At 35.6% G+C, this 12,220-nt stretch overlaps 1 protein-coding gene across 1 annotated transcript in view; it reads right to left on the reverse strand.

Moving 5' to 3' along the window:
• Positions 1-12,220, reverse strand: part of TBCD (tubulin folding cofactor D) — a 169,330-nt gene that overhangs the window by 52,699 nt on the left and 104,411 nt on the right. The window contains exons 18-21 of the mRNA XM_063292673.1: positions 9,021-9,106; positions 4,606-4,686; positions 3,446-3,519; positions 2,125-2,242 (exon numbers count right to left, since the gene is read on the reverse strand). Coding sequence (XP_063148743.1) covers positions 2,125-2,242; positions 3,446-3,519; positions 4,606-4,686; positions 9,021-9,106 — 359 coding nt within the window. The remainder of the gene's footprint in view (positions 1-2,124; positions 2,243-3,445; positions 3,520-4,605; positions 4,687-9,020; positions 9,107-12,220) is intronic.

Below are 12,220 nucleotides of genomic sequence, written 5' to 3' on the forward strand. Positions count from 1 at the left end.
AGAACTCACGGTCTCCCTGTTTGTAGCCTGGCATCCTAAACCACTGCACAAAACTGGCTCTCTCTAGTAATTTTAGCACCTTATATAGTGCAACTAACCCATCATAGTTGTGAATGGAATATAGAAAAAAAACTGTCTTCACTCAATACAGAATGAAGAATGGAAGACCAAAGGATTACACTAAATGAAGCATGACTTCAAGCAAATTGCTGCCCCTTTCAAAATCTCTTTCAGTTCTGAAAATATGTATTTCTTCCATCTACCCTCACATTCCCTTCAGTGCAATAAACTATCTACCTAACTTTACCTAGGTAAAAAAAAAATTCTATGCATTACTCTAAAATAATCCGTATTTCTAATCCTCTAAGCTTAAAATAATACCAAAAAAAATCAGAAAAGAATACTGATTCACAAATAATTAAATTTTCTAGTTCCCTAGTAACTACTATAAAGAAATAGAGGAAAATGCTGATAATAGTTTGCATCCTACATGCATCAAGTTATTGGAATAATATCTGAGCCTTGGTCCCCTTTGTAGTGGTTTTTAGAAGACTGACAAGGAGAAATCTCTACAGCTTTTCACCATCAGCAGAAGTCAGATGTAGTAGGATTTGTTCTACAATTCTCGAAGAGAGCTTTTGCAACCTCAGCATGAAGTCTCTTTTTGGAGAGACTAGACAACTTTTCATTTTGACTCCAGAGGGTAAGGAATAGTCTCAGGCCCCAAATCAGCCCTGTCTGCATATCAGAGCAGGGTTTTCCCCCCTAATATAATTCCTCCTTAGTTCAACAGTATTTTTTCTCTTCATTTTGCAGAGAGCACTTTGGTTCTTCAGAAAGGACTGTAGAAAATTATTTTTCTGAAGCTTTTTCGGCTCTTCAGGGGACATTCATGTCTGCATCTACTTTTACATCTACAAACTCCTTTTAGCTATGGGTTTTCTTCTGACAGGGCAAGATTCTGATTCTTGTCCTCTTTCCAATACTGCTGTTCTGTAACATCCCAAGGTTACGAATGCCCTCTGTAAGGAGAAATGATCTTACTGACTGAATTTCTATTTTGCCAGCATCATAGAGGGCATGTGACCCACCCCTTTTTCCTAGGACTAAATAAGAATACAGCAAAGCTCTCTAAAACAAACAAGAGCAGCAGTATGGGGCCATTACCATCACTACACATCAGGAAAGTTGACAGCGTTAGAGGAGATTCTTTCTTTACTCTTTGCTTGTGTGTTACCCATTTAACCTGTTTTGTTTGTTTAAATTTTCAGTACTTGGTTATACCTATTCCAAATGTGCATTTCTATCCCTATAGGTACTACCATGCCCACCTGGCCAATCTGGGGTCTGAGATGGCTCTTCCACCTGGAAAGTGAAAATGAGAAGTTGAACTCTGCCTACTTGCTTATGGATGAGGCACCATCCCAATATTACAAATACCCTCTGTAACACTCAGAAGATAAAAGTTCTTTTTTCTATTGCAAACTGCTTTTCCATCACAGCAACTCTGCAGCAAGTCCTCTGTTATGCATTCTATCATTCTTTGGGAAATGATAGTTAGAGACAGGTCTTTTACGCACTTTTTTCCTTATGGCTTATATTTTTCAAAAATTGCTTCTTTTGTTGAATTAAACCAACTTTATAAAATGTGTTAGAGACTTCTAAAGCAGAGTACATGCCCAAGTCAGACATTCCCCATAGGTTTATATTTAAGAGAAACAGTTCACTAAATACGTTCAACAGGCCTGGAAATTAAAGAAATGATGCCTTTGCAAACAAATTTAGATCAACACAATGATTTCATTTAATATCTACCTGAATCAACACAGTGATCTTTCACTAGTGAATGAAAATTAGTGATAGCAATAAATAAACTTCTAAATTTAGAATAAACTTCTACAATTTATGTATTTCATATTAAATAAACAGTAATCAAACGATAATGAGTTATAGTTGAGTTGTATCTTTAAACTTTATATAGGAATCAGGAAAATATGAATTACTATATGATACCCTGAAAACTCCTATTTCTATGAAGCCATCATCTTCTAAGATTTTTACATGAAATGGTGAAACAGGTTAAGGATAAGAAGACATCTAAATAAATATTACTATTCTTGTTACCTCTGATTTTCTTCTGCTAGAAGACTCAAAGCATGGGTGATCTCAGCACAGGCCAGAATTGCTCCATGACGGGTATGGAGATCTATGCCAACTGCTAATGGCAGCAGTTTTGGTAAAACTGTATGACACACAATATGAAAAGTGATGTTAAATAATTACACAAATACTTCTGTACAGAGACTTTCTATAGAGAACATATTTTCTCAAGGTAAATTGGAAAATGGAAGACTAACAGGGTTTTTAAAAGGGGAAAGAAGGCACAGAGACTACAAATGTAAGAAGGTAAGATAACCCTCGCTACATCAAGAAAGGGCCTTTCTATTTTAGCATTCTGTACATTTAGGAAACTCACAAGCATGGACAGGAGGGCAATAGCCCTCTCCCATCATGGCTGCCAGCGCAGCAACATCAAGCTTAGTAGCATTTGATTGCCTGAATTTATCAGTCTTCTCTTAAAATCCATCTAAGTTGGCAACCATCATGATATCTAATGGTAGCATATTCAACAATATTTCTTTACTGCATTAAGCTTCAATGGATGACTGCAAGTTCTAACAAAGTAAATGAGAGGGGTAATTCAAACTTGTCTATCCATCTTTATTTTAAACTAAAAAATCCCCAATACCGCAGTCTTTGCTTCAGTCCTCATAACTATTTTGGTTATTATTTTCTGCACCGTTTCCTATGTCACAATATCCTCTTTTAAGCTCAGAGACTAGAACCGTTCATAGTGTTCCAAGTATTACTTAAACTTACATTACTATTTGAAGTACAGAAACTTGATTGTTAAAAATTAATGATAATAAGAATCATCATCACAATCTTTGTTGCTGACTTCTATCCATAATTTGATTGTTAGTTAATTTTAAATACATAGGAAGATGTTAAAGAAATGAATAATTAGCATAATAGAGATGACTGGAAAGTCTTAAGCAAAAGAAAGGCTGGAACAGTTCTCAGCACTCACACAAAGTATAATAATCTCTCTAATATTGGTTGGAATAAAGCATAGAAATTTTATTTTTAAAATTATGGCTTTATACATTTATAAATTTTATAAATAATAAACTCTTGATCATTGGAATTACTCTGTGAACTACAGACACTCAGGCTGCAATCTTATATCCACCTAAATGGACCAAGGCCTGTTGAATGCAATGGAATTAAATTCGGCATAGATTCATATATAAATATATATTGCTAAGTAACTTTTTTGATCAAGGTGCCTATATAGTTTGTAAGTGTGCAACGTAAGACTACGTGTTGGTTTCTTACTGCATTCATTCTAGGTACTTCTGAATGTAAGAGTGTTTGTACTTACCTTTCCTGGTCATATATTCAGGAGCCAGTGGAGTGAGATTATGCAGAGCTTTGGATGAAAACTCCCGAATAACACTAGAAAATTGGGAAGAGAGAAGGGAACCAATATATATGTAATTTATTTTACATATTTCTATGCCACTTGCTGATGGACAAGTACTTAAAAAAAACTCACATGAAATCACACACAGTGTTAGTGACTAAATAAAACTACTACTGGGCTTCCTGGAAAGAGACTGTCCAAAGTATCTTATCAATAAAATTGAAGCTGCTAAGGTAGGGATCCGGTCCCTTTTTCATAGAAGCTATGGTCTGTAACTGCTATTCACTTTCTTTTCTGGAATAATCACTTCCAGAAAGCAATGAACAACCCCCCTCAGAATGTCCAGATCAGTGTATTCCAGGAAAAAAGCAGAATGAACCAGGGTTCATTTTTGAAGCATGAGCACACTTGAAATGCTGACACTATATGTACTCTCATAAAATTGTTGCTACTTATTTATCAGAAAGCAAACTAGTGTTTGCTCTGTACTGGCCCTTCTATTTCTTCCTCCTCTAGATGTCTGTATTGCCTGATTTCCTCACAGTGGTTAAGGCATCAGGCTAGAAACCTGGAGACTGTGAGTTCTAGTCCCCCCTTAGGCACAAAACCAGCTGGGTGACCCTGGGCCAGCCACCCTCTCTTAGACCTAGGAAGCAGGCAATGGCAAACCACCTCCAAAAAACCTTGCCAAGAAGACTGCAGGGATTAGTCCAGGCAGTTGCCAGGATCAATAATGATTTGAAGGGAAAAAAACAAAAACAAATGAAATAGGAGTGAGCATATAAGCTAAGGTTCACCATTCTGATTCATGTATAGATAATCATATTAACTAGGTTCATAAACGTATCTCACTCAAAACAATGAAAACATGATAGAATCTCAAAATTACAGAATCAAGAAAAAAACCAAATATTGGCATTAATTCATTTAATTAACAAACTTGTTATGAATGACATCATAATCTTCAGAAAAAAGTGAACTAATGTTAGCAGTTTGTTAGAAATATGAATTTTTAGTTCAAAGAAGAAATAAAAATTATAGTACTAACATATTTTAGAAAACGACTGCTTTTTATGATCAAATTATGAATCACTACACATTAGCACAATTAAACATACCTATCCCAGTGGTTGATCTTCATGTTAATCAGATGATCAATCATTGGCTGTGTATACTCAGGAAATCCAGCAACATATACACTGAGGAGATTGAAGAAATGCACAAAAATCACAACCAGGAAGGTTGCTCAAAACTTACTTCAAATAATGTAGGGACCATATTTCTATCTCAAGCAAAGAAACTGCTTTCTTTTCTTAATAGTTCTGTTAAAGATTTCTATACCATCAATTTTAAAAGAAATCATTTTTTTCACCAGAATATAACAAGGCCCAGATGGTGCAGCATTTGCTTCACAGAATGCACTCCGGAAACTCGCAAGCACAGAGATGGAGGACAATAACCAACTGTTGGATGTCCTATATTTAAGGTATAGTGTTTGTGATTCATAAGAGAGTATACTGCTATCAAGGTGATACAAGTTCATCTCTATAATTAAATCAGTTATATTTACCAGTCGTGATTGAAATCAATAGATCAGACACCCATGTTTTTCACTAGAATGCCCTAACTAATTTTGTTCAATCCTATAGATTGATAGATATAGTTATAGATAAAAATAATATTCAAAATAATAGAAAACAGAACATTTTATAATCAAGTATTGCAGATTACAAATTTATATTTTCTTAAAATCCAGAGATGAATCTCAACTGCAATTCGATTATTTAAACCTGCAGTAGCAGGTTTAGAAATAAAGTTTGGTAAATTTTCTGCTATTGACAAAAATCACAGAAGCAGCTTCAAGACTTTAAAGGATTTTATGTTATGAGATTTAAAGTCATACATTAGTCTAGGGCAGCCTTTCTCAACTTTTTGACCCTGGAGGAACCCTTGAAATATTTTTCAGGCCTCAGGGAACCTCTGCGTATTCAGGCTCAAATATAGGCCAAAGGTTACAAAATTATTATATTCGTTTCATGTGTAGGCCTGTATAACAGTGTTCTTAAACTAAAAATAAAGAATTAAACTTACCTCTTTAATGTGAAATTGCCTGAATTTGAAATAATTTTTGAAATAAATCGTGATCTCCCAGGGAATCGCTAGTGACTTTTCATGGAACCCTAGGGTTCCACAGAACCCTGGTTAACAAACCCTGGTCTAGGGAGATTTAAATATTTAGGAGCATTTATTAGGAACACTCAAATCTAGTTTAAAAACATTTTTATTGTGATCTTCTGCACAAGATTCAATGGGACATAAATTATTGCAATACTTTTTCCTTGTTGTTTGTTAGAATAACTGCAGTTAAAATGAAGTTGCTTCTTAAAATCCTTCTTTTTCTTTCAAGCATATCTAATTCCACTGCCCATTGGTTTTATCTGTGGTATTTTTTTACTTATACATTATTATAAAAATGTAGAATTAGGGTAACTGTGCAGCATGAACCAAAACATGGAAGAAGTTTAGATATACCAACTCAACTGAACTACTTTCCAACTAAGAATTCACATCATTAGGAAAACAAATAATATTCAATATTGGATACAAATTGAGTTGTCACTGGATTATCAGTTGATTGAGTTAGTACCATTCCTCCAACAGTAAGGAATTAATAGATGCTAGCTTAAATCTACATGTAAAATTAACTTTAGAGGCAAATGAAACTTTAGAAATGGTAATAGTAATAATTTTATTGATTAGTCAATTGACCATATCAAAAACTAAATTAGAAATAACTGTTGATTGCTGATCTTTCTCTTCTTCTTCCACTCTTTGATTAGCACTATATGCACAAAATCATAGGAGAGAACCATAGAGTTCAAAGAGGCCATTTAAGCCATCAATTCCGGCTGAATATAGGAACCTAATTAAATTATCTCAGACAGATGGCTGTCTAGCCTCTGTCAGAACACACCAGGTAAAGGGGAAACTTCCACTCTCTGAGTACTTAATTCTACTGACAAATTACTCTTAACTTCCTGTTAGGAAGTTCTTTTTAACAGTTGGAATCTTCTTTCCTGTAACTTAAATCTGTTGTTCTGTGTTATTTACTGTAATCCTTGACAATTTTTTTTACATGACCCCCTTTCAAGTATTTGGAGATTGCTGTCATACCTCCCTCAGCTGTCCTTTCTCATAGAGTATATGCTACAATCTGGAAAAAGAAAGTTGGAAGCAGCTGTTTGAAAGACTGGAAGAGCAGCTCACCTGGATAAACAGGCACACAGAAGCAGCTAGCAGCAGCCAAGGTCAGTTACAGCTCCTGGCACAAAGCAAAGCAACCCTGGCCAACCAAAGGAGACCAATGGCCAACCCCAAACAACAAAAAGGGAAGGAATAATTACAGCCAGGTCTCTGGGTGAACAGTTTATAACTCTGAATCATGGGGTCTGAAAAGCAAAGCCTTAAGACACTGCCAAACAGGCCAGCATTAAGGAAGATGGGAGAGGCCCTATGGAAAACCAGAATCCAAAGGTCCCAAATTTCTCTATTCCCTCCAAAAGATTGCATTGAAGAGGACTAAGGAGAGAACAGAGTAAAAGGAAAAAAGCCAAGTAATTCCTCAGTAAAAATTCCCTACCACGGAGTTAAACCCTTTCATTTATGTGTGTATCACTTAAAAAACCATCCTAAAAGAATTGTGTCAAGAAGGCCAAACCTCTAAGTCAGCAATCAATAAGAATCATGAGGGTTACCATCAAACCTTTGATCATCATCTTTTCCAAAGATGGAACCTTTATATTTCAGGCCATATCAAATACCCCATAATTATCATCATTCTTAGCCAGCAGGTTATGAAAAACTGGAATGGACTGCCTCCTGCCCCACTGGCTTTCTCTTGTTTTTCTTTAGCCATGGAAAAAGGAGTTGGGAAACTGGCTGTGTGTAGGAAGAAAGTGTAGGAAAGAAAGGTGGAGTACCATGGAGAAGTGGTAATTCTTACAGATTAAAGGATCAGAAATACTGTAACTGAGGACCTATGTAACAGAAATAAGAGAGCACACTCTTCAACTTTTTAATATATTAAGATACTTTTTTCCTAAAGCAGGAGTTCATACTCTGCCTCACAAAGCCCAGGCAAGAAGTCAGACTAGATTTATGAAGAATGTGCCACCTACTTAGAACAGATAAATTTTCTTTCCTAGAGGCCTCCTTTCTTAGACATGGATCCTCCCACAAAACAGATGCTTGCGGATCTTCAAGCAGTGCCATTCACATCATCATTAGTTCACTCATATTCAAGTGGCTATGTGGATTTTGTTCCACAGGTTTGAGAATTCAAACTGATGATCAGGGTGCATTTTGGTTTAGACCTGATCTATATTTAAACAGAATGAATTGTTAAGAGTTTGGCTAAATAATTTCAGAGTATCGTATTATAGTTTTGAATACTCCCCTACGTCAGAAAAAAAAAGCTGACATGTAACGTTTCAATATTTCCAGAAAAGAGCTATATTAAATCATCCTCTCTCCCAACTATGGAAACAGTCAAAACTAAGGGCTACATTCTATCTTAACCCAGTCAGAAAAGTCAGGAAAGCTAGATAAGGACAGAAGCTCATAATGAGTGTTAGAGGCAGATCTGAGCTCTGTCAAAACACAACACTTTAAAACTTTAAAAGACAGGGCTATGTGGAAGGCTGCTTTGTGAAGTACCATCTAAACTATAGCTTCAAGCGTCCAAGCACTGCATCCTCTCAGAAATGCAGTGCATATATTTCAAGGGCTTCCCCATGCTGTCTGGGCATGTAGGTACTGCACAGAGAACACTTCTGTTACGAATACTGCCAAAACAAAGTGCTGCTTTGAGCAGTGAGTTTTAAGGGACATTTTGGTGTTCTTTCAGCATTTGTCTATGCACAACAGAGGTTTTAAGAAGGCTGAATTTCTTAGCTCCCCCCCACCCCACCCTGGTTTGCTGGACTTTAAAAGTCCCTGGCCCTTTCTGAAGTTTGAAACATTTGCATGTCTGAGAAATAGTAGAAACTATGGAAAAATCTGAATCTGAGCATTCAGATAATCTGAGGATTACATTCTCAAGTTGGGAAGTCATAAAAGGGGGAGCAGAAGGTCTCATTTGAATTAGAGTTTGTTCACACACAGTCTATATCAGATTCCTGTTGGGCTCCTGAGCCTTTGGATATGATATATTTCAATGCTAGCAAGGATAGCTCACTACCTTGTCACCTCACTACCACGAAATCCAGCCTAATAGATCTTCTCTTATACCCAGTCTTTGTTCTAAATCAAGAATTTGATTTTGTGAGCTCTGAAATTTCTTCTAATTAGATTGTTCTAATCTAACAACAATAAAATGCCAGCATTTCACAGTCCATGCAACGAAGAATATTGTAGAACCATGCTAATCTTCTCCCAGTATTATTAATATCACTGTAAGTAGAAGTGTGAAGATAAGTTTTAAAGAACAATATTTTCACGTTTCCTCTTTGCTTTAAATTTAAGATATTCTTACCTTATATTGAGAAAACAATTAGCTCTGTTACCAACAGCAAAATAATCAGCTGTAGTTACAATGTCAATTCCATGTGGAAAAGTACCCTATGAAATTTAGTAGAGAAAAATATAGATTATACATACTTCCAAATTTGTACTTTGAAAAGTTGCTAGCACACAATTAGAATAACACTCCTCTGAAAAAAAACAAATATATTCTTCTTTATAAGTTCAACCACAGAATGAAACTGTTGATGATAATTATTGCAACTTAATCTCCAAAAAGTAGTGGCTAGCAGAAGACAAGTATTAAAACTGCTAACACAAAATTGTGAAGCATATTCAGTATTCTTCATCTGCTTGGATATGAATAAAAGGGTAGCCGAAATGGCAGTTATACAAGAGGTGAAAAAATACAGGTGCAGGTACAATCTAGCTCAGTTTTCAGTACTTCCTACTGAAATCTCAATAAATCAGAAGGCGACAAATAGTACAGAGTACAGCCTTCTATGTGCATTTTAATCAATATGTGAAAGCTAAACTGCATACTGGATATATGGTGACCTTATCTCCAACATCCCCACATCCCACCTTCTCCTATGTTTCCCTGAGCTCATTTTGAGGGGAAAAATGAAGTAGATTCATATTTGTGTCTACCTGAATAACAGTATAGTTCTCCATACATTATCAAGGCTCCAGACCAGATAAAGCAAAGAATTTACATTCAGTGAGTGTGAGAACAAGCCTCCTTCAGATCTCACAACAAGACCAGGGAGAGGAAGGGATAAAAGGACCAGTAAAATGCATGGATGTAGGGAGAAAGGGCTGGCTTACGTACCCTTATTGGCTTATACTATACTACACTGGCTCACACTACGCTTAGAATTTAAAAATACTTGAGAACAATTGTGGACTTTTCATAAATCTCTGCAGCCCTTGAAGAGCATCATCTGAAAAGACATTGCTGATAGTTAGATGACCTTCCAAAGTAGATATTCTATGTGATCATTCATTCATTCATTCATTGACAATGCTTACAAACTTTTCCAACCAAAGCCAACTGAGTGGCATGTAATTCATCATCTCCATAAATTCATATTAAAAATTATGCAGATCAATATAAATATTAACCATAAGCAAAACAATATAGGGAAAAATGTAAAGTATATAAAAACCAGAAGTATTCAGGAGGGTAGATCAGTACATCCTTCATGGATAAAAATGTGCTTTAGATACACACTTTAAGCACACCACAGCCAAGAAATCAAATGGCATCTTGAACAATCAGCGAGGTTTTTAACCAGGCTTCGAAATCAGAGAAGAGTTACATTGAAAACATTGTTCAAAAAGGCTTTGTTATAAACTTCCAGTCATACTGGGCAAAAAACACAATACAGGTCTTATATTGTTCAACAGGATAACCATCCAGAGAAGATCCTCTGCTAAAACAGAGTTACAGTTGCAAAAAAGAGAGCTCCACCAGGCACTAAAAATAAATTTTCCCCAGAAATTTCTCTCTCTCTCAGTCTCTCTCTCTATCTCCCACTCCCTCTCTTTTTATTGACTTCTACTGGAAGTTGGAAACTATCAACGCTATTTGTTCCTTTAATGTTATTGTCCAAAATGAGAACGTTGTATTTTTGTCCATCGTTGTACATAGATGTTTTAGCTAGGATATGCATTGCCTTCCAGCTCTGTATTTCTACTGAATCTTTCCTTGTATAATTAGTTATTTCTCACAGTGTCATGTGTCCTAAATAACAAAATTCCCTTCTCTTGATAGTACTCACAATTTCTCTAGCTTTGCCTATTCTCTGGAGTGCAATCTCACTCTGTACATGTTCAACCCATGGTATTTTAAGTAATAATCTGTAATTCCCCACTGCAAAGGATTGTATTCTGATTGTCACTTGAGTCATTGTCCATGCATCTACTTCATACAAAAAAAGTAACAGCATATAATCTGCCAAAAAAGTACTAACAAAGTCTTAAGTACTAACAGCAAACAAGTTTATTTTTCAAAAAAACTACTCTTGCCAGTTCAATTCTTATTTTTATGATATGACCCTATCAATCATTCAAAATACAGCCCAAATGTTTATACTGCCATAACTGCTACACTTGTTTTCCCGCTAGCAAAATACCTGATTCATAGATTTTATCTCTATTCTCATACACACACACACACACACACACAGTGTGTGTGTGTGTGTGTGTAGTAACATTTGTAAACCTATTACATATTTGTTAATAGAGATACATAATTTATTATTGTCCCAGTAATATTTATAACTTCATGACATTCTTTTAAAGATGATTTACAAATACCTTCAAAATGCTTATTAAATGGCAAGGGTGATAAAACACATTTTTGTCATACTCCATGAATATCTGAAATTGTTTTGTTGATTTTCTTTTTACTTTAGTACTTCCAATTTGCTTATTTTTACTTTAGTACTTCCAATTTATTTATTATCCCACTTTTATTATTTTTATAAATAACTCAAGGCGGGGAATATACCTAATAGTCCTTCCTCCTCCTATTTTCCTCACAACCACCACCTTGTGAGGTGAGTTGGGCTGAGAGAGAGTGACTGGCCCAAGATCACCCATCCAGCTTTCATGCCTAAGTTCACAATAATAATAATTTCAATAAGTTCAGATTCATAATAATGTATATGGTTATATCCAACCCTATAGCTTTCTATATACCTCACAATTTGCCATGTTCCACTCAATTGGATTCCTTTTCATAGTCAATAAAACATGGACGAATACCCACATTCATATCATTCACAAAGTGTTTCAGATAATGATACCACAGTTCTCGAAGTAAATAGGGAAATAATCACTCTTTCAGATAATATGTCCCATTTAGGGCTTTACAGATTGTGAACTGCACTTTGAATTGTATCTGGAAACAGACTAGTTTGGCTGCCAATGCAGACATCAAACCACTGCTACAAAATGATTGTTCTGCTAATCTGATCTGAATTACCTCCAAACAAGATAGGCTTCTTTAAGGAGAATGTAACCCTATCCAGATTAAGGTATCTCCACTGAACACCTCATAGGAACCAGTCATAAACAGTATTTCTTTTCGGCCTTGATTCTCCTTTATTAGCCCTTATCTAGTCCATTATCATGCCCATACACGGCCTCAACTGCCTCACATATATTAGATGAAAAATAGAGGTAGAATGCCACCTACGTATTAAT

The sequence above is a fragment of the Candoia aspera genome, chromosome 2, assembly GCF_035149785.1.
Source record: "Candoia aspera isolate rCanAsp1 chromosome 2, rCanAsp1.hap2, whole genome shotgun sequence".
NCBI lineage: Eukaryota > Metazoa > Chordata > Lepidosauria > Squamata > Boidae > Candoia > Candoia aspera.